Below are 24,796 nucleotides of genomic sequence, written 5' to 3' on the forward strand. Positions count from 1 at the left end.
GAAGACTAGATGTCAGAATTACGATGATAAATAAAACAATTTGCAGATTTGGGCATTATGGCTTCTAGATTACGTCATATTGTGCGTTTTTAAATCCCCCCACCCAGCAGGGGTGTGCGTTTTAAGCACAAGCACGTTTTTAGTTTACAAGGTTATTGCTCAAACATGCAAACACAATTTCTTAGTTTTAAAACTGACGTAGCTCAGTGGTACAGCGCTCGCCTGATATGCGATCGATCTAGGATCGATCCCCGTCGGTGGACCCATTGGGTTATATTTCACTTTCCAGCCAGTGTTCCACAACTGATGTAACCAAAGCCGTGGTATGTACTATCTTGTCTGTGTGATGGTACATATAAAAGATCCCTTGCTGCTAATCGGAAACAGTAGCCCATGGAGTGGCGACAGCAGGTTTCTTCTCTCAATATCTGTGTGGTCCTTAACGATATGTCCGACGCCATATAACCGTAAATAAAATGTGTTGAGTGCGTCGTTAAATAAAAGATTTCCTTCCTTCCTTACATATTACTGGCTACAAGAAGAAACTCGACACCCCATACTCCAACCGTAGTGACTGTAGAAGAACAAGGACTGGGGTGTAGAGGTGGACAACAAAAGACGCTGAAAGACAGGAGGTGCTACCTTGCTTTGATTTCGTTTCACTAAAATAGCATGTTTGTGAATTTCAGTACATTTGCTTGATGCGCTGTTAGTTTGAGATCGATACCTGTTGGTGGCCCATTGGGCTATTTCTCGCTCCAGCCAATGCACCACGACTGGTATATTAAAGCCGTGATATGTGCTATCCTGTCTGTGGGATGGTACATATAAAAGATCCCTTGCTACTAATGGAAAATAATAGCGGGTTTTCTCTCTAACCCAGACATCAAAATTACCAAATTTAATTTCATTGAAAGGTTTATAAATTTCAATACATTTATTCATTAATGACAAGTTTGTGGATTTCAGTACATTTAAATTCATCATTGACAAGTTTATAAATTTCAGTACATTTATTCATTAATGACAAGTTTGTGAATTTCAGTACATTTATTCATCATTGACAAGTTTGTAAATTTCAGTACATTTATTCATTGATGACAAGTTTGTAAATTTCAGTACATTTATTCATTAATGACAAGTTTGTGGATTTCAGTACATTTATTCATCATTGACAAGTTTGTAAATTTCAGTACATTTATTCATTGATGACAAGTTTGTGGATTTCAGTACATTTAAATTCATTGACAAGTTTGTAAATTTCAGTACATTTATTCATTAATGACAAGTTTGTGGATTTCAGTACATTTATTCACCAATCTCAGCAAAGTAAAAAAGAACAATAACTTATGAACACAATGTAGATGGGTTGTGTAATAAATAGATTCCAGTGGCGGATCTAAAGGGGGGTGGGCAGGTGCACGCCCCCACCTAAAGTTTGCGACAGTTTTATTTTTATAATGGGGGAGGGGGGTGTCTGGCAGGGGAGCCCGGGGCAATTGCCCCCTTATAAATCCGGCACTGGTTGTAAGGACAATGCCCATGTTGCCATGTTCATCTGATACAAATGGCTAATTTTACCTTGAATATCTATTTAAATTGTTTTTTTCTTTGGGTACACATTAAAATAAACCCAAATCCCAGCATATTTTTATCAGTTGTATCATTAAACTGGAGGAACTGTGACAGTTAACATTTTCCCACACAATCGATTATGGATCTTTATAATCGATCATATCGGTAGAGCCAAACAAGGGCATAACGTGAGCTGGACCGGAGTGTGTGTGTGTGTGTGTGTGGGGGGGGGGGGGGGGGGGTTGGAATATGAACCAAGTGGACCTTTTCAATTTTGTTTTTGCACCACCAGAAACTCCATATGTATAAACCTGTATGTTTTGGTTCTGAAAGCGGACCATTTGCTTCAGCGGGTGTGTGTGTGTGTGTGTATGTGTGTGTGTGTGTGTATATCTGTGTGTGTGTGTGTGTGTGTGTGTGTGTGTTCGTCCGAACCCCCCCACCCCCCAGCCTACGCCCCTGCCAAACTGATCAATTATCGATTATAATCGATCGTTAGGAACAATTTCATTTACTAATACATGAAGTAAAATAATAAAACCTATATTCATTGAAGGCGAAGAACTAGTTACTGTAATCATGGATATATGACGTAGATGTTTTCTGTGTACTTCTATTTTTATCCAAATGTTTTTCAGAAAGCCACGTTTACGCCGAGGTGCAGTTCATTACAATTTCAATGTTCCTACGATTGTAATCAAGTAAAGCTATTTTAAGTACAAGATACCTATAACCAGGATATACATTTCTTTTATCGTTTAGCATATATTACATTACAGTTTTCCCCCAAAACCCCCATTAAAATGACCAAGATATTACGTTTTCCTAAACTACTAAATAAATTTGTTAGACGAATATTGATCCGTTAAAACGTTACGAACAATGCTCATACCTCTTACGGTAAAGTCAGAAACACTCAATTTCCAGGCGTTTTGTTTGGAACAAGTGTGCACCCCAGCACCCCTTGGATACGCGCCTGTTTACAGATATCCTAACCGTAATTTGGGGAATCACATCCCCGCCCCAAGAAAAAAAAAACACCTTTGTATTTATTTTTATTTCTGTCTACCTGAAGAAGACTCTCTATTACTTTCCGCCGAATGTTTTAACTCCACCCTTCCAGTAACGTTTTAACCCACCCCCAGTAATGTCTTTTTAACCCCACCCCCAGTAATGTGTTTTTAATCCCATCCCAGTAATGTTTTAACCCACCCCAGTAATGTGTTTTTAACCCCACCGCTCCAGTAATGTTTTAACCCACCCCCAGTAATGTTTTTAACCCCATCCCCAGTAAAGTGATTTTAGCACCGTTCCCAGTAATGTGTTTTTAACCCCACCCCCAGTAATGTGTTTTTAACCCCACTCATCCATTAATGTTTTAACCCACCCCCAATAATGTGTTTTAACCCCACCCAAAGTAATGTGTTTTTAACCGCACCCTCAGTAATGTGTTGTAACCCCGTCCGCATCCCACCCCGCCCCCAGTAATGAAGGCTAGATGTGGCCCTGGATACTGATGGAGTTAAAACCACCACGACAGTCTATAATACACGACAGAACAGATACATATATTATAATATTAATAAGTCTGGGACTATGAGAGTAGTGAGTACAAAAATATATATTCGTATGTCTCGATCAGTTTGAAATGAAACTCTAAGAGGACAGAGACAGATACAGAGGCAGAGAGCCAGAGGGAGAAAGAGAGAGAGAGAGAGAGAGAGAGAGAGAGAGAGAGAGAGAGAGAGAGAGAGAGAGAGAGAGAGAGAGAGAGAGAGAGAATGAGTGAGTGTGTGGGAGATGTCTATCAGCGAGACAGTGCTACGCTTCAAACGGAATAAACGATCGTTTTACTATAACCATCCAGTCGGTGTTACAGCCAATGAGAGCGAAGAGAGCGCTCGGTAACTCCTTAATGTTATGTGCAAAGACTGGTGTAGTGAACGACGGCAGGCACCAGCACTCCTGAACGCGCCTCAGTATTATTGGTACATATACAGTATGAAGAACGCTTGTGAACAATTTGACTGGTTTCCATCCAGTCATATCACATCCATTTAACGTGATGCACAAAAACCAGTTTAGCGGGAGACCGGAGGCTTAATCCTCTGGACCTGCCTAGGTTCGGCCAATCTGATATCAGCTTTATTATTATTTTGTGTTCGCTTATTTGTTTTGTTATTTTGTTGTTTGTTTGTTTTGTTTTGTTTTTTGTTTTGTTATTTTGTTGTTTGTTGGGTTTTTTTTTTTTTTTTTTTTTTTTTTTTTACAAAGAATCTGAGTGACCGAGACTAATACGAATATATCCTTGGTTTGCCAGGCCCTGGTCCCTTGTTTGTACTGAAGTCAGTACCGCGTCACACAAACTGGTCCCTTGTTTGTACTGAAGTCAGTACCGCGTCACACAAACTGGTCCCTTGTTTGTACTGAAGTCAGTACCGCGTCACACAGACTGGTCCCTTGTTTGTACTGACGCTTGTCTTCTTTTCTGTCTGCTGTTTGTCTCGTCTTCTCTTGATAAATATTAACATCAGACCGAGCGCCAACACACCGACGAACAGCGCAGCACCTGCCAGCACCGTTGGAAGTATTATTCCGTTACAATCTGCGTCTGCGCACTGATGTCGACTTTCATCTGAAGTCCATTAAAACAGAAAATAAATTACTGAACATTTATTTACAGAGGGTTTCCTCTAATAACTACTTGTCACAATGACCAAATGTTTGACACCCAATAGCCGATGATTAATTAATTAATAAATGTGCTCTAGTAGTGTCGTTAAACAAAACAAACTTTAGATGACCGTAAGAAAGAAAGAAAGAAATGTTTTATTTAACGACGCACTCAACACATTTTATTTACGGTTATATGGCGTCAGACATATGGTTAAGATTTTGAGAGTAAACCCGCTGTCGCCACTACATGGGCTACTCTTTCCGATTAGCAGCAAGGGATCTTTTATTTGCGCTTTCCACAGGCAGGATAGCACAAACCATGGCCTTTGTTGAACCAGTTATGGATCACTGGTCGGTGCAAGTGGTTTACACCTACCCATTGAGCCTTACGGAGCACTCACTCACGGTTTGGAGTCGGTATCTGGATTAAAAATCCCATGCCTCGACTGGGATCCGAACCCAGTACCTACCAGCCTGTAGACCGATGGCCTAACCACGACGCCACCGAGGCCGGTATGACCGTAAGAGAGCAAGACGGACATTTGGATCGATCATTCGATCACCTCTGGTGACTGATACTATTTTTTAACCTTCTCTTTCTGGGGCGAGACGTAACCCAATGGTACAGCGCTCGCTAGATGCGCTGTCGGTGTGAGATCGATCCCCGTCGGTGGCCCATTGCGCTATTTCTCGTTCCAGCCAGTGCACCACGACTGGTATATCAAAGTCCGTGGTGTGTACTACCCTGTCTGTGGGATGGTGCATATAAAAGATCCCTTGCTGCTAGTCGAAAAGAGTAGCCCATGAAGTGGCGACAGCAGGTTTCCTCTCTCAATATCTGTATGGTACTTAATCATATGTCTGACACCATATAACCATAAATAAAAAATGTTGAGTGCGTCGTTAAATAAAACATTTCTTTCTTTCTTTCTTTCCTTCTCTTTCTGTCTTCAAACAACTGGAAAATCGAAACCGGAGAAAATTCTGCCTACCATGCGGTAATCAAAGATTCCCACTCTATTACAACCAATCTAATTAAAATTAGCTCCACTATTACATGTGGATCTAACAGCAGCCCGTTGGAGCTCATGTCTAGTTGACCTTTCATTCGACCAATCAAAACCTTACTTGCAAAATCATGCCAGTGATTTGAATTTTTTTTTGAAAACATTCGGGATTATGCCGAAGGTATACGAAATGATTCGGGTGAATTACGAAGTATGCCAGAAACTAATTTCAATTTTAAATTTTATATAAAATTCGTTTCGTTTATAGCCATAAAATCTGTTTACACCAGTATACAATCCAGAGTTTATTACTGCACTTTCCCCCCTGTTTTTTCAATGTTGAAATAGACCAACAAGTTCGCCTATTACATAAATAGTAACGCCCGATATTTTTAGAATTTATATGCTTCCGAATCACGCTATAAAAGGCGAAGTGTAATTGGTCGATATTTAAATTGTTATTTATAGATGAAATGTCACATGGACGTCCACGCATTGGTGTTAGATCTACTGGCGTATACCAGTAGAGCTAATTTTAATCAGATTGTATTGCAACAATAATCCTATATGTTTGACGTTAACGTCCTTTACAGTGATCATTTTCGAGTTCGCCGATAACAAAATGTTCACATATTTAACACACACTACGCAACGAAAGCTCACAACATCTGTAACATAATTAAAGGCGCAGATCCTAGTTTTAACCCGTAAAAAAAAAATGGACACTAACTTTAGTTAATTTACAAACCTGTAACGTATTTAGATAAAGTTGCAATAGAGTAAAAGAAAAGTCTGTGACGTTAAAACAGGTAATATCCTTAAAAATAGACTAGAACTCGAATAAATAAATCGCTACTTCTCAGACGCAATTGCGTTTTTACAAAATATGAACAATGCAATGTTTGGTACTGCAAACACCAGGATGACCAGGAACAGTTCGGTTCTACGGAAATTGATAATCTAAAGAATAAAATATAAGTAATGTTTGATTTTAGTGATCATAATCGACTCTAATAGTGAAAAATATGCTGTAATGTTTAAAAACTAGGTATTTCCCTTTAACCGAAACATTCTTGAAATTGGGTAGGCAGAATTTTCCAGTTTTCCATATAGAGTTATCTCTGGCCGAAAGAGAGCATTATATAGCTGTCCAAATGTGTTAGCAGTACGAGTTATAAAAATTAAAAAATGATGTTCTCATCAACGGGTGTATAACAAGAAAATAACTCTACTACCCTTCCCCGTAATGATGTTTAGTTCAGCCCCAGTTTTACCTTTGTGTTTGAATAAATCGTCTTTGGGAAAGAAGACCACGTCGACTGCACTGGTGTTGTTGACGGTCTTTGTCATGTAGACATCTCGCTTTCGTCTGCTGGAGCAAGTCTGCGAATGAATGGAGAATGAAAAATGAATGAATGGATGGATGGATGGATGGATGAATGAATGGATAAATGAATGGATAAATGAATGGATGGATGGATGGATGGATGGATGGATGGATGTTTAATGACACCCCAGCACAAAAACACACATAGAACATGGGCGGATCCAAGGGGGGGACCAGGGGGACGCGTCCCCCCCAAAAATTGTTCAAGTGCCCTCAAAATGTCCAAGTGCCCTTTTTGTTTGTAGAATTTTTTTTTTTTTAAGTAAACAATAATTATATTGTAGATAAATGAAATCAAGATTTTCGTGTACATGCGCAAGCTTGCAGATATGTGTCTGTGTTATTGAGTCTCAATGGGGCCCCATTGAGGTTCTAACGCGAGTGACGCCAATTTACTTCATTATTGCTAGTATATTATGACGTAGAACTGTAGGAATTCATATTAATTGTAAATATCAAAACTTGTAGTAAGGTGCCCTTTTGACGAGTCAATGTGCCCTTCTTTTTTGGTCCCCCCCTAAAAATATTTCCTGGATCCGCCCATGTAGAAGGAGGAGTTAAAGTTAAAAGTTTGTTTTGTTTAATTACATCACTTGAGGACATTGCTGTTATTCATCACAAAATGATTGACATTTACCATAGTTTGACACCCAATAGCCGATGTATTTTTCGTGCTGGGGTGTCGTTAAATATCTATTCTATTCTATTCTATTCTTGAGGACGTTGATTCATTAATCATCGGCTATTGGATGTCAAACATTTGGTAATTTCGACATATAGTCTTAGAAGGAAGGAAATGTTTTATTTAACGACGCACTAACACATTTTATTTACGGTTATATGGCGTCGGACATATGGTTAAGGACCACATAGCTACTCGACCGAAGCACTCGCCAGGAGCGGCCCGGGAGGGGGGGGGGGGGGGCTAAAGCTGTCAGCTCCACTGACAGTGGCGGTCCCTCCTGTAGACGTACCAACGCAGATGGAGACGGGACATGTGGTCATTAGTGACCCCCCAGCCAGCTCATCAGCGCCTCCGGAAGTTGTTGCGGTTCCAGCGGCGGTCCAGGGGGAGTCCAAGAGGAGGAAGGTGTCTGCGGCCATCATACCAAAGACATCCGACCAACCCGATTGGACTCTCGTCTGCGACAAGCTGCCAGCTAAATACCGAGGAGCAGTCTACGGCGACTTTACCGATAGCGCTCTAATCAAGGGACCTTGGAGAGAAGATCATTGGCGCCAACTTCCAACTGGACAAGGGAAGTACCAGCTACAAGGAGCCCTTCACTCTACAAGGAGCCCTTCACTCTACGTGACGGCACAGCAGGACGGACTGTACAGGCAGGGACTCCTGATGCCATCGATGCCCAACGCAACCATCCACCGCATCTTGAAGATGGTTCTGCGGGACATCTATCCAGGAGCCATCAATAGAAACATCGCCATGTTGACTGAAGGACTCCCCAACTTCAGGCCTGAACAGGCTATCACTTCGCCATGAGTCCTCCTTTTTTGGGCTTAGTTGGACTTTAAAAATTTTCGGCCGCGGCTCAAAATTCTTATGTTTATTTTTTTTTATAAATAGTCCAACGCACTTTACTTTGGTGCCCAATCAATTGCTCAAATCACCTTAAAACCTTTTAGGCCGAGCAGTCAAAAAATCTTTGGATTTAAATTCTTAGTCCAGACATGTGTAGAAGTGTAGAATGTCGTTAGGATTTTAGGACTTAGGTCTTTGACCGACCACTAAATTTTTTATTCCAAATTCTGCCCACCTCAAACTTACCCCTCCCCCCGTCCTGGCCCGGACTTAGTCACTGGCGAAAGTCAGAGATTAAGCCCGTAACAAACGTGCGTGAAACCTTCGTGGTATATACGCACGTGTAAAAGCTTTCACTCACTCACCCCCACATAACTATTGAGAGAAGAAACCTGCTGTCGCCACTTCATGGGTTACTCTTTTTGATTAGCAGCTAGGGATATTTTATATGCACCATCCCACAGACAGGATAACACATACCACGGCCTTTGATGTTATACCAGTCGTGGTGCACTGGCTGGAACGAGAAATAGCCCGATGGGCCCACCGACGGGGATCGATCCCAGACCGACCGGGCATCAAGCGAGCGTTGTACCACTGAGCTACGTCCCGCCCCAGAGATATTGACAGAGGAAACCCGCTGCCGCCACTTCATGGGCTACTCTTTTCGATTAACAGCAAGGGATCTTTTATATGCACCATCCGACAGACAGGAAAACACATACCATGACCCTTGATATACCAGTCGTGGTGCACTGGCTGGAGCGAGAAATAGTGCAATGGGCCCACCGTGCATCAAGCGAACGCTTTACCACTAGGCTACGTCCCGCCCCAGAGAGTAAGAGAAGAAACACACCACTGGAACACACGGTATTTTTGCTGGATAGCAGCAGACGTCTTTTGACACAGATAATACGGTACACAGGACAACAAATAAAAATGATTGGTTCTTCAAGCGATTCAGGGGGCGGGATTTAGCTCAGTCGGTTGAGTGCTTACTTGAAGTACTTGCGTTGCAGGATCGAACCACCTCAATGGATCCATTCAGCTGATTTTTTTTTTTCTCTCGTTACAACCAGTGCACCACAACTGGACAATACCCGTGGTATGTGCTTTTCTGTCTATGGGAAAGTGCATATAAAAGATCCCTTACTGCATTAGGAAAGATTTAGCTGGTTTCCTTTCATGACTACGAGTCAGAATTACCAAATGTTTGACATCCAATAGCCGATGATTAATTAATCAATGTGCTCCAGTGGTGTGTTAAACAACAAAAACCCCAAAAACAAACCCAGTAACAAACATTTCAAGAGATTCAGTGCTATATCTTATTGAGGAGAAGAAGGAGATGGAAGAGAAGAAGAATAGAAAAAATAAGGAGAAGGAGGAGAAAATTAAAGAGAAGAAGAAGAAAGAAGAAGAGAAAGAAGACGAAGCAGAACAACAAGATGAAAGTGAAGAAGGTGATACAAATAAAGATGATAAAGACGAAACAGAACAACAAGATGAAAGTGAAGAAGGTGATACAAATAAAGATGATAAAGACGAAACAGAACAACAAGATGAAAGTGAAGAAGGTGATACAAATAAAGATGATAAAGATGGAACAGGAGGAGGAAGACAAAAAGAAGAAAAATAAAGAGAAATACAAGAAAAAGAAGGAGAAGAAGAAGGAGAAGAAGAAAAAAGGGTGAAGAAGAAAACGTTCCTACCACAGCAGCACAATCCACCGTGTTTCCAGTGAGACACGTCTTGAACGTGAAGGTGAGTTTCAGAGAAGAGCCGGAGTTAAAAAGGAACAGACGCAGTTTGACCTCGACGATCGTTTTGTCGGCCCCAGGGTGAGCAGGATTGGTGACAACTAATGCTTCCTTCCCACTGACTCGACATCTGACAAATAGATATATTATGGTCAACCTTTAAAATATATACATGCATATATATGCATATATATATATATGTTATGTCACACAAATTTACCCGTGCTGCAAGTGCGGATGCATATTTCTAGGCGGGGCAGAACTGTAACCAGTGGGTGAATTCTGGTTAGTTGCACCCCCAGAAGCATGCAAAAAAGAAAAAAAAAAAAAAGAAAAAAAAAAGAAAAAAAAAAAGCCCTTTCAGTTTAGAATTGCCTTTTGGTCTAATTAATCCGTCCCAGGCCACACCACTGACCTTGACAGAGCTGTGACCTGTGAGGGATATGCCCGAAACCATAAGGGTAAATGGGTACGTAAACAGAATTCAGGATTTTGGTCTAACTGAAAAATGACCCCCCCCCCCTCCCCAATTAATGTACGGTACCTAGATTATTTCCTTTTACTGGTAAATATTGTTATTCAGCCTGATTTCAACTGTTTTATTTACACTGATGTAAATTTTATTTACCTTGATGTAAATATTGTTGTTATTCACCCTGATGTTAATGTTGTTATCATTTTTTCTAATGTAAATAATGTTGTTATTTATCCTGATGTAAATATTATTATTTACCCTGACATAAATATTATTATTATTTATCCCACTATAAATATTATTATTATTTACACCAATGTAAATATCATTATTATTCACCCCGATGTAAATATTATTATTTACCCTGATGTAAATATAATTATTATTTACCCCAATGTAAATATCATTATTATTTACCCCAATGTATATATCATTATATATATTATTTTCCAAAATGTAAATATCATTCTGATGCAAATATCATTATTCTTTACCCTGATGTAAATATTATTATTATTTACCCTGATGTAAAATGTATTATTATTTACCCTGATATAAATATAATTATTATTTACTCTGATGCAAAATGTATTATTATTTACCCTGATGTAAAATTTATTATTATTGACCCTGATGTAAATATTATTATTATTATTTATCCTGGTGTAAATATTATTATGATTTACCCTGATGTAAATATTATTATTTACCCTGATGTAAATATAATTATTATTTACCCTGATGTAATAAGCGTATCAGTTAATCCTCCTGACTGGTTGTCACTTGCATCAACAAGATCAAGTCGTATTTCCTCCAAATCTGTCGAGAAAAAAAGTAGTAGTAGTAGTAGTAGTAGTAGTAGTAGTAGTAGTAGTATTAGTAGTAGTAGAAGTAGCAGTAGTACTCCTCCTATCTTTCAACTTCTTTCGTTGTCAACCTCCACATACCAGTCCTTGTCTCTCCAACAGCGACAGGTGCTTGTCTCTTGTGGCTATCCGTTTCACACACCTATTATTCCCAATCTGCTTTTAGTTGTGGCTTAGTCGGATCACTTCAGAGAGTGTTCAATAGTTACTTCTGGCATTGATAAGAGGCACTTGTAACCACCTAATATACACCCCTATTACCGGCTGTCGTTAGTTAGTGCCGCGGGTCAGACCAATATAAGCGGCAGAGCACGAGGATGCCAGGTGGGTGCAGGGAAGTACACAGAGACTGCACCCGTGGAGGAAGTTGAGGCAGGTAGGCGATGGTGTGGACAGCTCAGAAGATAGACTTGGATGAAACTGACAGAAAGGGTCGAAACAGATTGAAATTGTGAGAGAAATTTGAACGTTTTTGTTTATATATAGAGGATATTCTCCGAGTATCTTGTGATATCATAATTTTTTCAGCACGAGTTGATAAAAGTATAAAATCTGAGGAGGGTTTTCTTTTTATCATCCATTATCATACTTTTCATTTTAATTAGAATGCAGTGATTAAAATTTGACCAATCAAGATTGTAAGAAGCGATATCTCCTAGGAGATTATCGCAGGAGATATCGTAAATTGTAGTGCCAGCGATATCTCCCACAAAAGCCTTTAATGGCTGATACGTTAAGATAATGAGTATAGTAGGCAAAGGGTCATAGATGTGAAAGATAAATGAAAGTGTCAGCCTGCTTTGACGGGATTTGAACCACTGTCGTCAGCTTGATTGTCCAGCAGCTTATTCATTAGACCAGGGAGCTCACTACTACTACTACTACTACTACTACTACTACTAGTAGTAGTAGTAGTAGTAGTAGTAGTAGTAGTAGTAGTAGTAGTAATAGTACTACTAGTAGTAGTAGTAGTACTACTACTAGTAGTAGTAGTAGTAGTAGTACTACTAGTAGTAGTAGTACTAGTAGTAGTAGTAGTACTAGTAGTAGTAGTAGTAGTAGTAGTAGTAGTAGTAGTAGTAGTAGTAGTAGTACTAGTACTAGTACTAGTACTAGTACTAGTAGTAGTAGTACTAGTACTAGTAGTAGTAGTAGTAGTAGTAGTAGTAGTAATTCTCAGCGCCTTGCGACTGGTAAAGGAAGGAAGGGCAAAAATTATTCAACGATGTACTCGACACATTTTTATTTACTATTGATATGACGTCGGACATATGGTTACGGGTTGTTCCGATCGATACAACCGATATTTGTCGGAGGTGGTGATCAGCAAAGACTAGCCTGAACCTTCAGTGGATATAGGCACGTAAACAGAGTTTTGGTTGGTTGGATGGTTGCGGTCCACATAGATCATGAGAGAGACAACCATGGGCTATTATTTTCGATTGTCAGCAAGGGATCTTTTATATACACTACTTTATTACATACCTGTTCAATCTTATTACACGTATAATGTTAAAGTCATTTTCAAGGCGTGTGATAAATTTATCTTGTATCGCACTGTATATGTGCGAACTGGACTTGAACTTTTAAATGGGGAATTCCCTTTTTTCGTGATTTATATTCTTGTGCAATATAAACTCGTCCAATAAATATATATATCACACGTATCACACAGGCAGCATAGCACGTACCACGGTCTTTGATATACCAGTTGTGGAGCACTGGTGGTAAAAGAAGCAGTTTTAAAACATTTGTATTCATGAAGTGTCACCCGAAGGGGCAGGATCCAGCTCGAGGTTTGGTTTGTTTAACGACACCACTAGAGCACACTGATTTATTAATCATCGGCTATTGGATGTCAAACATTTGGTAATTTTGAAATATTGTCTTAGAGAAGAAACCCGCTACATTTTTCCATTAGATGCAAGGGATCTTTTATATGCACCATCATAGCACATATGAGGATAGCACATATCACGGCATTTGATATACCAGTCGTGGTGCACTGGCTGGAACGACAAATGGGGTGGGGGCATGTGCCCCCCCCTCCACCTTTTAGCAGCAGCGATTTTTACATGTATATATATATATATATATATACACATATATACATATATACATACATACATACAGTACAGTACAGATATGTGTGTGTGTGTGTGTGTGTGTGTGTGTGTGTGTGTGTGTATGTGCCCTCCCCCCCACTTTTTGGCACCTTTCTACGTGATGTCGTTAAACAAAGCAAACTTTAACTCTTACGTGAGGTTCCAGTAAAGGTGAAGGTCACTTCTTCGCCAAGAGTCGTCGTGGACGGTGAAACGCTGGTAACTGTGACGCCACCGAATTCCGTCTGAGACACAAATTCACCCAGATATGTCGACCTGTGTAACGAATAGAGATGAGTGTTATGAGATTGTCTTTATCGCGATATATCGCGATATGGAAAGAAAGAAAGAAATGTTTTATTTAACGACGTACTCAACACATTGTATTTACGGTTATATGGCGTCAGATATATGGTTAAGAACCACACAGATATTGAAGAGAGGAAACCCGCTGTCGCCACTTCATGGGCTACTCTTTTTCGATTAGCAGCAAGGGATCTTTTATATACACCATCCCACAGACAGGATAGTACATACCACGGTCTTTGATATACCAGTCGTGGTGCACTGGCTGGAACGAGAAATAGCCCAATGGGTCCACCGACGGGGATCGATCCCAGACCGACCGTGCATAGAGCGAGCGCTTTACCACTGGACTACGTCCCACCCCTATCGCGATATGAGTTTCATGTATATCGATAATTACGATACGTATTATAATAAATTATTTACAGCACCAGCATGTAACAAAATAAACAAAAATAATAAATGACATTTGTTTTTTTAAATTATTATTATTTTTGTTTCTTACACACCCGTTGAAGAGAACTCCATGCGTTATTTTTTATAACACATGGTTGTTTACACATGTTCGTGTGTTAATCTCAAGACATACGACTGGCTGCTCCAGGCCACCACTGCCATACATCCAATGAAAAACTACACGATGGAAATCGCTTACATTGTGCCGTTTAGTTAACCTAACATTCATGGGTCTGTGACGCGTAAGTTAGCTACAAGTACAACAGCTGTAAATAACTTTTAGTCGAAAAAGACGTTAAATTTGCTTAAACCCTGATTTTTGAGGATATATAAGAAATAGAATAAAACATTCGTGTCCGTTAGATACCATTTATCTGACAACTCGTTGTTTAAAAACGTATTAAACTCGCTTTCGCTCGTTAGATACATTTTAGAATAACTCGTTGTGAGATAAATGGTGTCTAACGGTCACTCGTGTATTATTCTCTATATCTCAAACATGAAATACATGGATAATTTCTGTGTACTAAAGCTTTTTTAATAGTATCAAATCCTTGGTTTTATCACATCTTTCAGAACTAGTGGAATCTAAGAGATCGTGCGGAAGCAAGTAGACATTGGGGGCGGGGCGTGACTGAGACCGAGGGCGCAAAGCAAAGTTTCTAGGAGGGTCGGGATATGCTTCTTCGTAAACTTTTGAAAACTAATGTCCTGAAATGCAATTTCCTGCATTCTAGAAGTAAAATTAATCTAGTTTTGATTCAGAATTATTGGGGGGGGGGGGGGGGGGGGGGCTAGAGCCCCCAACCCCCCTCCTGCTCCGCCGTGCCTGCATGTACGTTGTATCGTATCATAATACATATTATTTACCATTTGAAGCATAACATCATTTGAAGTATAACATCATTTGAATCATAACATCATTTGAAGCATAACATCATTTGAAGCATAAAATCATTTGAAGCATAAAATCATTTGAATCATCTCTATACTAATATAATGAAAGAAAAAAAGAAATGTTTTATTTAACGACGCACTCAACACATGTTTATTTACGGTTATATGGCGTCAGACATATGGTTAAGGACCACACAGATATTGAGAGAGAAAACCCGCTGTCGCCATTTCATGGGCTACTCTTTTTCGATTGGCAGGAACGGATCTTTTATATGCACCACCCCACAGACAGGGTAGTACATACCACGGCCTTTGATAAACCAGTTGTGGTGCACTGGCTTGAACGAGAAATAGCCCAGTGGGCCCACCGACGGGGATCGATCCTACACCGACCCCGCATCGAGCGAGCGCTGCACCACTGGGGTACGCCCCGCCCTAATATAACACGAAAGAAATAGCTATAGACATCTCTATACATTTAATTGTTTAAATTGTGGCCACAAACGTCGGAAGGTGTCGCCAACGACGGGGCGGGTGGGTCGGTCAAGGGTGTCAGTGGCAAGTTGCATAGTAATTCAGTTAATTCACCTTTTGAACTGAGGAAACGGGCATAAGCATACGAGACAGGGGAAAGAGGGTGGGGAGATGGCCACCCAATTATGGAGCGAATTCTCAAATTCGGGCAAAACCGATAGAGATATTCAGGCAAAATGTGCTAACCTGATACCTTGTTACCATGTATTTCCATCATTCTACCCTCAAAATTAGTTGTAATCCATGTAAAAATGTGTAGTGATTCGTTTGCTACCCTATGTAGGTCTTTGGTAGTAATGTTAATATGAATAAATATTGTTATCCAGATTCGAGCATTTTCGTTTATTACAGGCAAAAGGCAGCCTGCGCCCCCTCCCTCCCCCGTTCGTACGCCTATTGGGCCATTTCTCGTTCTAGCCAGTGCACTACGACTGGTATATCAAAGGCTGTGGTATGTGCTATCATGTCTGTGGGATGGTACATATAAATGATCCCTTTGTACTAATGGGAAAATATAGGAGGTTTCCTCTCTAATAAAAAACAAAAACAAAAACAAGCAATAACAGCAACAATAACAACACAATAATAGCAACAACACAAGTTACTCAACAACAACAAATAATGGAATACGAAAATGGCGAAACTAAAGTCAACTTCAAAAACAAAAACAACAAAAATCTCAAGAATATAATATATTGGTGCAATACCATCTTGGCAGGCCAAGGCACCATTCAGTGTAACTATTGCAGTAGTTAGACGAATTGGTAGCGTGGCTTGCGAAGATGGTGCAATACGTACACGTCAAAGGCCGCTATCGTAGCTGTTCCCACAGCGTTGTCTTCCTGACACACGGCAGTGACGAGGTAGTCGACGTTAGTCAGCTTGTCACTGAGGTCCTGAACCACGAACGAGCGGGTGTATGTGTTGGGACTCTACAAACAATCATCAGACAAACAGTCAGGCAGACAGACAAACATATAGACAGACAGGCAGACAAGTAACAGAGAGCAAGACAGGCAGACAGACAGGCAACGAGGCAGACAGATAACCAGGCAGACAGACAGACAACCAGGCAGACAGATAACAGAGAGAGAATGACAGGCAGACAGACAGGCAGGCAGACAGACAACCAGGCAGACAGGTAACAGAGAGAGCATGACAGGCAGACACACAGATAACCAGGCAGACAGACAGACAACTAGACAGACAGACAACCAGGCAGACGGATAACAGAGAGCAAGGCAACCAGGCAGACAGATAGCCAGGCAGACAGGTAACAGAAAACATGACAGGCAGACAGACAGACAGACAGATAACCAGGCAGACAGACAGACAACCAGACAGACAACCAGGCAGACAGGTAACAGAGAGCAAGACAATTAGGCAGACAGGAAGACAGTCAGCCAGGCAGACAGACAAACAGACAGACAACCAGGCAGACAGACAAACAGAGAGAGAGAGAGAGAGAGAGAGAGAGAGAGAGAGAGAGAGAGAGAGAGAGAGAGAGAGAGAGAGAGAGAGAGAGAGAGAGAGAGAGAGACAGACAGACAGACAGACAGAGAGTGAGACAGACAGACAGGCAAGCAGGTATATAAGCAGAAAGAAACTTAAGAGTGGTATATCATATACTTCACATACCGTTACCATGGGTCTGCTTATTAATCACATAGTGAAAGAGTGTGGAATGAGATAACGTAAGAGCGGCGAATGAGAGAACCTACCGACCCAGTGTCAATGACAGCTGACCCACACGCTGAATCTGAGGTGTGTAAGATGGACGTCCTCGTCCACACCCCTGAAGACTCTGTCAGGTCACACGAACCTTTCTTGTCCTCCCCGTACACAGCGGTGGCAGTAGAGTAGGGAGTTATAGAGATGTCCATCTGGGTGTTGGTGCACGTCACAGTGACTACAACAAATAGAGTAAAATAGTGTAAAGATCATCATAGTCATCATCAACATCACCTAAGATACGTCCATCTGGCTGTTAGTGTATTTGATAGTGCCTATAAAAGAGTAAGCAGCAAACATCATTATCGTCGTCGTCGTCGTCATCATCGTCGTCGTCGTCGTCGTCGTCATCATCATCATCATCGTCATCATATAACATGATCACCATCGTCATCATCACTTCACTATCATCATCGTCATCATATAACACGATCACCGTCGTCATCATCATCATATCCATCATCAACGTCATCATGTTCATCATAATCATCATCATGATCATCATGTTCATCATAATCATCACCATCTTCTTCATCATCATCATCATCATCATCAACATCATCAGTATCAAGATATCGATACGTCCAGCTGGGTGTTAGTGCACATCACAATCTCTTGAATAGACTAAACTTTAGCAGCTGTTGCAAACATCAACGTCGTCGTTATCATCAACATCATTTATACTTCATTCACCACTATATCATACATGTATATGCATCACTATCGCCCCCTCCCCTCCCCAATCCCACCCAAGCACATGTACCTGGATAATATGTATACGCACATCGTATTTTATCATACTGTAATAGACACTTCGCATTTTATCATAATTTAATACGTACATTGTATTTTATCATACTGTAATACACTGTATGAAACTGTGATACATACATTATCATCATTATGGGCACCCCGACCCAACCCTCAAATGCGCCTGGGTAATACATATATTGTATTATCCTAGACTACCATATACATATCGCATTTTATCATACTGTAATACACACATCACATTTTATCATAATTTAATACGTACATTTTATTTTGCTATATTGTAATACGCACATCGTATTTTATCATACTGTAATACGTATATTGTATTTTGCAAGACTAATATGCAAAACGCATTTTATCATACTAGAATACGCACAGTGTACACACATCGTATTTTATCATACTGCAATACGCACATTGCACACACATCGTATTTTATCATACTGCAATACGTACCTTGAACACACATCGTATTTTATCATACTGCAAATACGCACAATGTATTTTGCTATACTGTATATGCACATCGTATTTTATTATACTGCAATACGTACATTGTACACACATCGCATTTTATCATGCTGTAGTACGCATATTGTATTTTGCTCTACTGTATACGCACATCGTATTTTATCATACAGCAATACGAACATTGTATACACATCATATTTGATCATAATGCAATACGTACATTGTACACGCATATAGAATTTGTTTTCACACGGTAATATATACATTGTATTTTACCAGACTGTAATATGAATGTTGTATTACATTGCAGGCCCGTAGGAACCGGGGGGGGGGGGGGGGGGGGGGGCGTCATGTGTCCCCCCAATTGTGAGCCTTTTTTAAAAACATATCAATGTTTGCCATTGTAACCAAAATCTTATATAGAGTTTGTACCCGATTCATCAGTGCTCCCCCCCCCCCCCCCCCCCCCACACACACACATTCCCAAAGTCGTTGCTACTGGCCTGCATTGTATTCTATCGTACTAAATACGCACCTCGTATTTTATTAGAATATAATAAGTACACAATATTTTGCCTGTGTAATACGTACATCGTTTCGTATCACACACGGCGCCTGTATATTCGTCTGTGCAGTAACAGCTTACTGCGGCGTTGTTATTGTCAAATCCCAAGTCGTAGCATGTAGCAGAATTAAGACACACTGTACCGCCTCCACAATCGTTTTCGTTAATTTGAGCTATGAAGAAAAACAAGTTAAAGTATGTTTTGTAGAGCCACACCACTAGAGCACATATTCATTAAAACCTATGACCTGACTTGATGGAAAAATGTAGCGGGTTTCCTCTCTAAGGCTGTATGTCGGAATTACCAAAAACTAGAGCACATAGACTAATTAATCATCGGATATTGGATGTCAAACATTTGGTAATTCTGACATTTAGTCTTAGAGAGGAAACCCGCTACATTTCCCATCAGGTCAGGTCGTAAGTTTTAACGTATACATTCAGAGCTAGCTGTTGTAGCACACGCCTGTCATGGGCACAGGTGTCGACCTGCGCCGGCAACTCCGTCCAGGAAGTTTTATTCCATCAGTAGCAAGGTATCTTTTATATACACCATCCCAAAGACAAGATAACATACACCACAGCCTTTGATATACCAGTCGTGGTGCACTGACTGGAACAAGAAATAGCCCAATGGGTCCACCGACGGGGATCGATACTAGACCGACCGTGCATCAGGCGAGCGCTTTGCCACTTGGCTATGTCCCGCCCGTGAGCTATGACGACGTCAACAATACATTTTAAATCAGAGCGCAAAATTATAACAATAATTTATTTATCAAACAGAATCATAAAACCAATAAATGTTTCCTCAATTCGCACACAAACGCGCACGCACCCACCCCACACAGGAAATTGATACGCAAATAATGCATGTTCTATAAAAAAAAAAAATATTCATATATTTGTTTACAACAACCAGACCTAGTTTATTTTTATGTTTGTCCTTTTGTTTTCGCGCTGTGAAATTATTGCATTACTAAGAGTGTAGTTCGAATAGAACCAAAGGAATCAATCTGATTTAGATGAGATCTTACTGTCTGCATTACCCTGGAAGTCTCCAGTAGGAGATCTAACCAAAGTCAATGCTCTGATGACCTTTCTTTCGATCAATCAAAAGAGTTCTTTTATAATCATGTAGGCAGAGCATGAAACTAAATAGGGCTATTCTAAAAAATATATATATATTTCAATATAATATTGTCAAGTGCAAAACATTTCATAAATTAAAATTGAAAAGTCAACAACTAATGTTAACTAGATTATTGTCAGTTCGATTTACCTGTTGGAAGTAAACAGTCATAACCCTCGAACCCGGTACAGCCCGTGCACAGTCCATTTGAACCGCACGTGCCAGAATTAGCGCACGTGATACTTTGTCGTCTGCAGTCGAAAAATAATATCGCTGAAATGAAAAATATTCAGATGGTAAGACGCAATAGATAAAACCTTAGTCGTCTTAATTATCATCTTATGACATCATCATCACTATCATCATCATCATCGTCGTCATCATCATCGCCATCGTCATCATTGTTATCATCATCATTGTCATCATCATCGTCGTCATCGTCATCATCATCGTCGTCATCACCAACTCCATTATAATAATCATCATTATCATCATCATCGCCATAACCATCTTTCAGAAGAAGTAGATGACGAAAGAGGAGGAAGAGAAGAAGGAGTAAAAACAAAGGACAAAAACAGAAGAAGAAAGGGGGAAAGAGAAGAATACGCAGAGAAAGGGGGAAAGAAAGGGTAAATATGAAAAAACAAGAAGACGAAGTCAAAAAAGAAGACGAGGAGGAGAAGAAGGAAAAGGAGAAGAAGGAGGAGAAAAAGAAGAAGGAGGAGGAGGAGACGAAGAAGAAGAAGAAGAAGGAGGAGGAGGAGGAGGAGGAGGAGAAGGAGAAGAAGAAGAAGACGAAGAAGGAGGAGGAGAAGAAGAAGAAGAAGAAGGAGAAGAAGAAGAAGAAGAAGAAAGAAGAAAAGAAAGAAGAGAGCAGGAAGAAGAAGAAGAAGAAAGAAGAAAGAAGAAGAAGGAGGAGGAGGAGGAGAAGAAGGAGAAGAGAAGAGAAAAGAAGGAGAAGGAGAAAAGAAGAAGAAGGAAGAGAGAGAGAGGAAGAAGAAGAAGAAGAAGAAGAAGAAGAAGAAGAAGAAGAAGAAGAAGGAGGAGGAGGAGGAGGAGGAAGAGGAGGAGAAGAAGAAGAAGAAGAAGGAGAAGAAGACGAAGGAGAAAAAAAAAGGAAGAGAAGAAGGAGAAGAAGAAGAACAGGAAGAAGAAGAAGAAGAAGAAGAAGAAGAAGAAGAAGAAGAAGAGAAGAAGAAGAAGAAGAAGAAGAAGAAGAAGAAGAAGAAGAAGAAGGAGGAGGAGGAGGAGGAGGAGGAGGAGCAGCAGCAGCAGCAGCAGAAGAAGAAGAAGAAGAAGAAGAAGAAGAAGAAGGAGGAGGAGGAGGAGGAGTAGCAGCAGCAGCAGAAGAAGAAGAAAACGAAGCAGAAAGCACGAACCATGCGAGACTGAGACAACTAGTAACACGACCACGAGAGCTTGCCATTTTCCAGTCCTGGACGCCATTTCTGTGAAACCTGAAAGTTGTAAGTTTGAAAATAATACAATTATAACAGAAAATAAGACTCACTGCTAACAGAAATCGAAAGCAAAACTGTATTAATCTGAGTCTAATCAGTTCTGACTACAGTATTCAACAGACGAAACATCCAACAGAGAATCATGGATGCATATAACTGTCTTGTCAAAACATTCTTTGGAGTCCATCTTATACAGAGAGACGTTTTGTGCCTAAAACATTACAACCAAATAATATATTTTTACCCGTAGAAAAAACAACAACAAAATATCGGAGAATCTTAAAGTTCGACCGATGAAATTTGGCACGATTATTTGAGGCGAATATTCCTTAATGTTATACTTAGTACCAGTTCGCCGACAAGTTCGCGGTCTTTGTACAAATGATCTGATTTGGTATATTCTCCGATTTCATATGATTTTACTGGAAACTAGTTGTATCGAACGCTACTGTTTACATTACAATTTCGACATTCACGAATTATTTATGCAAATATGTGTGGGATCGAATAACTTGTAGATATTTATTAGAAATAAATGTAAAAATAGCCAAACATGACACTGTAACTATGACATAACGCCTTTAAATGTATTCGTATATAAAACCATTTAAAATCACAGACCCTAGTTTTTAACCCGTGAAAATAGACACCAAGCTTGGTTAGTTAGTCTACAACTTGTAAGACATTTGAATAAAGTTATAATAATAAAAAAAAACCCCCAAAAACAACAACAAAACAAACAAATAATAATAATAATAATAATAATAATAATAATAATAATAATAATAATAATAATACTTAATAATAATAATAATAAAGAGTCTGTAAAATTGAAATTGGGAAATACTTTTAAGAATAGACTGGACCTTGTCTCCATAACCGTTACTTCTAAGAGGCATGTGCGTTTAAAAAAAAAAAAAAAAAAAAAAAAAAATTAAGAAACGAAGAAGAAGAAGAAGAAGAAGAAGAAGAAGGAAAAAGAAGGAAAAAGAAGAAGAAGCATTTTGTGGTGTTGATAACACCGAGATGACAATCTGAACAATAAAATCTAAGTAATGTTTGATTTCAATTAATAAAAACGCTTTTAATAGCGAAAAATACACAATAAGTTTTTAAAAACTAGGATCTGTCACTTTAAGTAAAAAAAGACAACGACAAAAAAAATATCTTACCTTACACGTCACTGGCATGTATATATCAAACAACGACGTACAGGTGTTGTTGTTTTTCTTCTTTTTCCCCGATCTCAAAAATACGAGAGGTCAATATTATCTTTAATATCACCTCACTGGACGTAAACAAATTCACTGAATTAAATAATCGCTTCATATATTGTTGTCGTGTCGCTAGACATCTCTTCTCAGTGAAATAAACAAACCCACCTCGACGGATCACGCGGACTCGCTGTTCCGCATCCTGGTCACGGCTAGGCGTCACCGTATTCTGTGTGTATTCATGCGCGACCACGTCACTGATATCATCTAGATTTTTGACGAGCGCACAAAGCAAGACGTCTCGACACAGGGTTATACATGTTCAACGCATCCTCTTTTGTGAGCGAGGAAAAACACACAGAGTGGAAACCGCCGTCGTCCAGTTTAAGCTACCTATTTACGATTAGGCAACACGGGGTGCTTTTAATTTGATGTCCTTTTGAAACCTTTTACCTTTTTTTTCTTATGGACTTTTGCCCCCTACCCACCCACAAAATAGCGTGCACCACCCCTATCCTCACTATATCTTGTACCACCCAACCCACACTATATCGTGTACCACCCCACCCCACCACTATAGCGTGTACCACCCCACCCCACTATATCGTGTACCACCCCACCCCCCACTAAGCGTGTTACCCCACCCCGACTATATCGTGTGTACCACCCCACCCCCACTATAGCGTGTACCACCCCACCCCACTATAGCGTGTACCACCCCACCCCACTATAGCGTGTACCACCCCACCCCACTATACCATGTACCACCCCACCCCACTATACCGTGTACCACCCCCACCACCCACTATAGCGTGTACCACCCCCCATCCCACTATAGCGTGTACCACCCACTCCCCACTATAGCGTGTACCACTATAGCCACTATACCACCCCACCCCACACCATATATCGTGTACCACCCCCACCCCACTATAGCGTGTACCACCTCACCCCACTATAACGTGTACCCCCCCACCCCACTATAGCGTGTACCACCCACCCCACTATAGCCTGTACCACCCCATCCCACTATAGCGTGTACCACCCCACTCCCACTATAAGCGTGTACCACCCACCCCACTATAGCGTGTACCACCCCACCCCACTATAGCGTGTACCACCCCACCCCACTATAGCGTGTACCACCCCACCCCACTATAGTGTGTACCACCCCACCCCACTATATCGTGTACCACCCCACCCCACTTTATCGTGTACCACCCCACCCCACTATAGCGTGTACCACCCCACCCCACTATAGCGTGTACCACCCCACCCCACTATAGCGTGTACCACCCCACCCCACTATAGCGTGTACCTCCCCATCCCACTATAGCGTGTACCACCCCACACCACTATATCGTGTACCACCCCATCCCACTATAGCGTGTACCACCCCACCCCACTATAGCGTGTACCACCCCACCCCACTATAGCGTGTACCACCCCACCCCACTATATCGTGTACCACCCCACACCACTATATCGTGTACCACCCCACCTCACTATAGCGTGTACCTCCCCCACTTGACATATTATTTCTATGGATTTGGGCCCATATTTTCGAAGCTATCTTAGCTTTACGATATCGTAAAACCATCGTAAGCCATGTGTCACTATGACACGTGACGTCATAACCTACTATGGTTTTGCGATTTCGTAGTGTTAAGTTAGTTTCGAAATCATCTTCCTCGGCCAATATTTTGGAAGCTATCTCAGCACTACAGTATCGTAGAACCGTCGTAGGTTATTATATGGTGTATATTATAGTGACGTCATAGCATACGATGGTTGTACAATATGTCGTGGCACTAAGTCTTAAGATGGCTTGGGAAATCTGCCTGGATAGTATCGTTTGTTTGTCT

At 40.6% G+C, this 24,796-nt stretch overlaps 1 protein-coding gene across 2 annotated transcripts; it reads right to left on the minus strand.

Annotated features, from left to right (window-relative positions):
- Positions 1 to 2,617: 2,617 nt before the first annotated feature.
- Positions 2,618 to 23,133, minus strand: LOC121385313. Of its 2 annotated transcripts, XM_041515947.1 has the most exons (12): positions 22,890 to 23,133; positions 21,637 to 21,714; positions 20,408 to 20,530; positions 19,152 to 19,298; positions 17,306 to 17,493; positions 16,383 to 16,516; positions 13,546 to 13,667; positions 11,158 to 11,239; positions 9,898 to 10,075; positions 6,533 to 6,641; positions 3,992 to 4,210; positions 2,618 to 3,948 (listed from the first exon to the last, which is right to left on the minus strand). In XM_041515947.1, the coding sequence occupies exons 2-11, from the start codon at positions 21,701 to 21,703 to the stop codon at positions 4,008 to 4,010; spliced, it is 1,353 nt and encodes a 450-aa protein (XP_041371881.1). In that variant the 5' UTR covers positions 21,704 to 21,714; positions 22,890 to 23,133; the 3' UTR covers positions 2,618 to 3,948; positions 3,992 to 4,007. The 2 variants fall into 2 exon arrangements, with proteins under 2 accessions (XP_041371881.1, XP_041371880.1); XM_041515946.1 differs by having other exon boundaries at positions 2,618 to 4,210; positions 22,890 to 23,132.
- Between the last annotated feature and the right edge of the window lie 1,663 nt (positions 23,134 to 24,796).

Source organism: Gigantopelta aegis, chromosome 11 (assembly GCF_016097555.1).
Source record: "Gigantopelta aegis isolate Gae_Host chromosome 11, Gae_host_genome, whole genome shotgun sequence".
NCBI classification, from domain to species: Eukaryota; Metazoa; Mollusca; class Gastropoda; order Neomphalida; family Peltospiridae; genus Gigantopelta; species Gigantopelta aegis.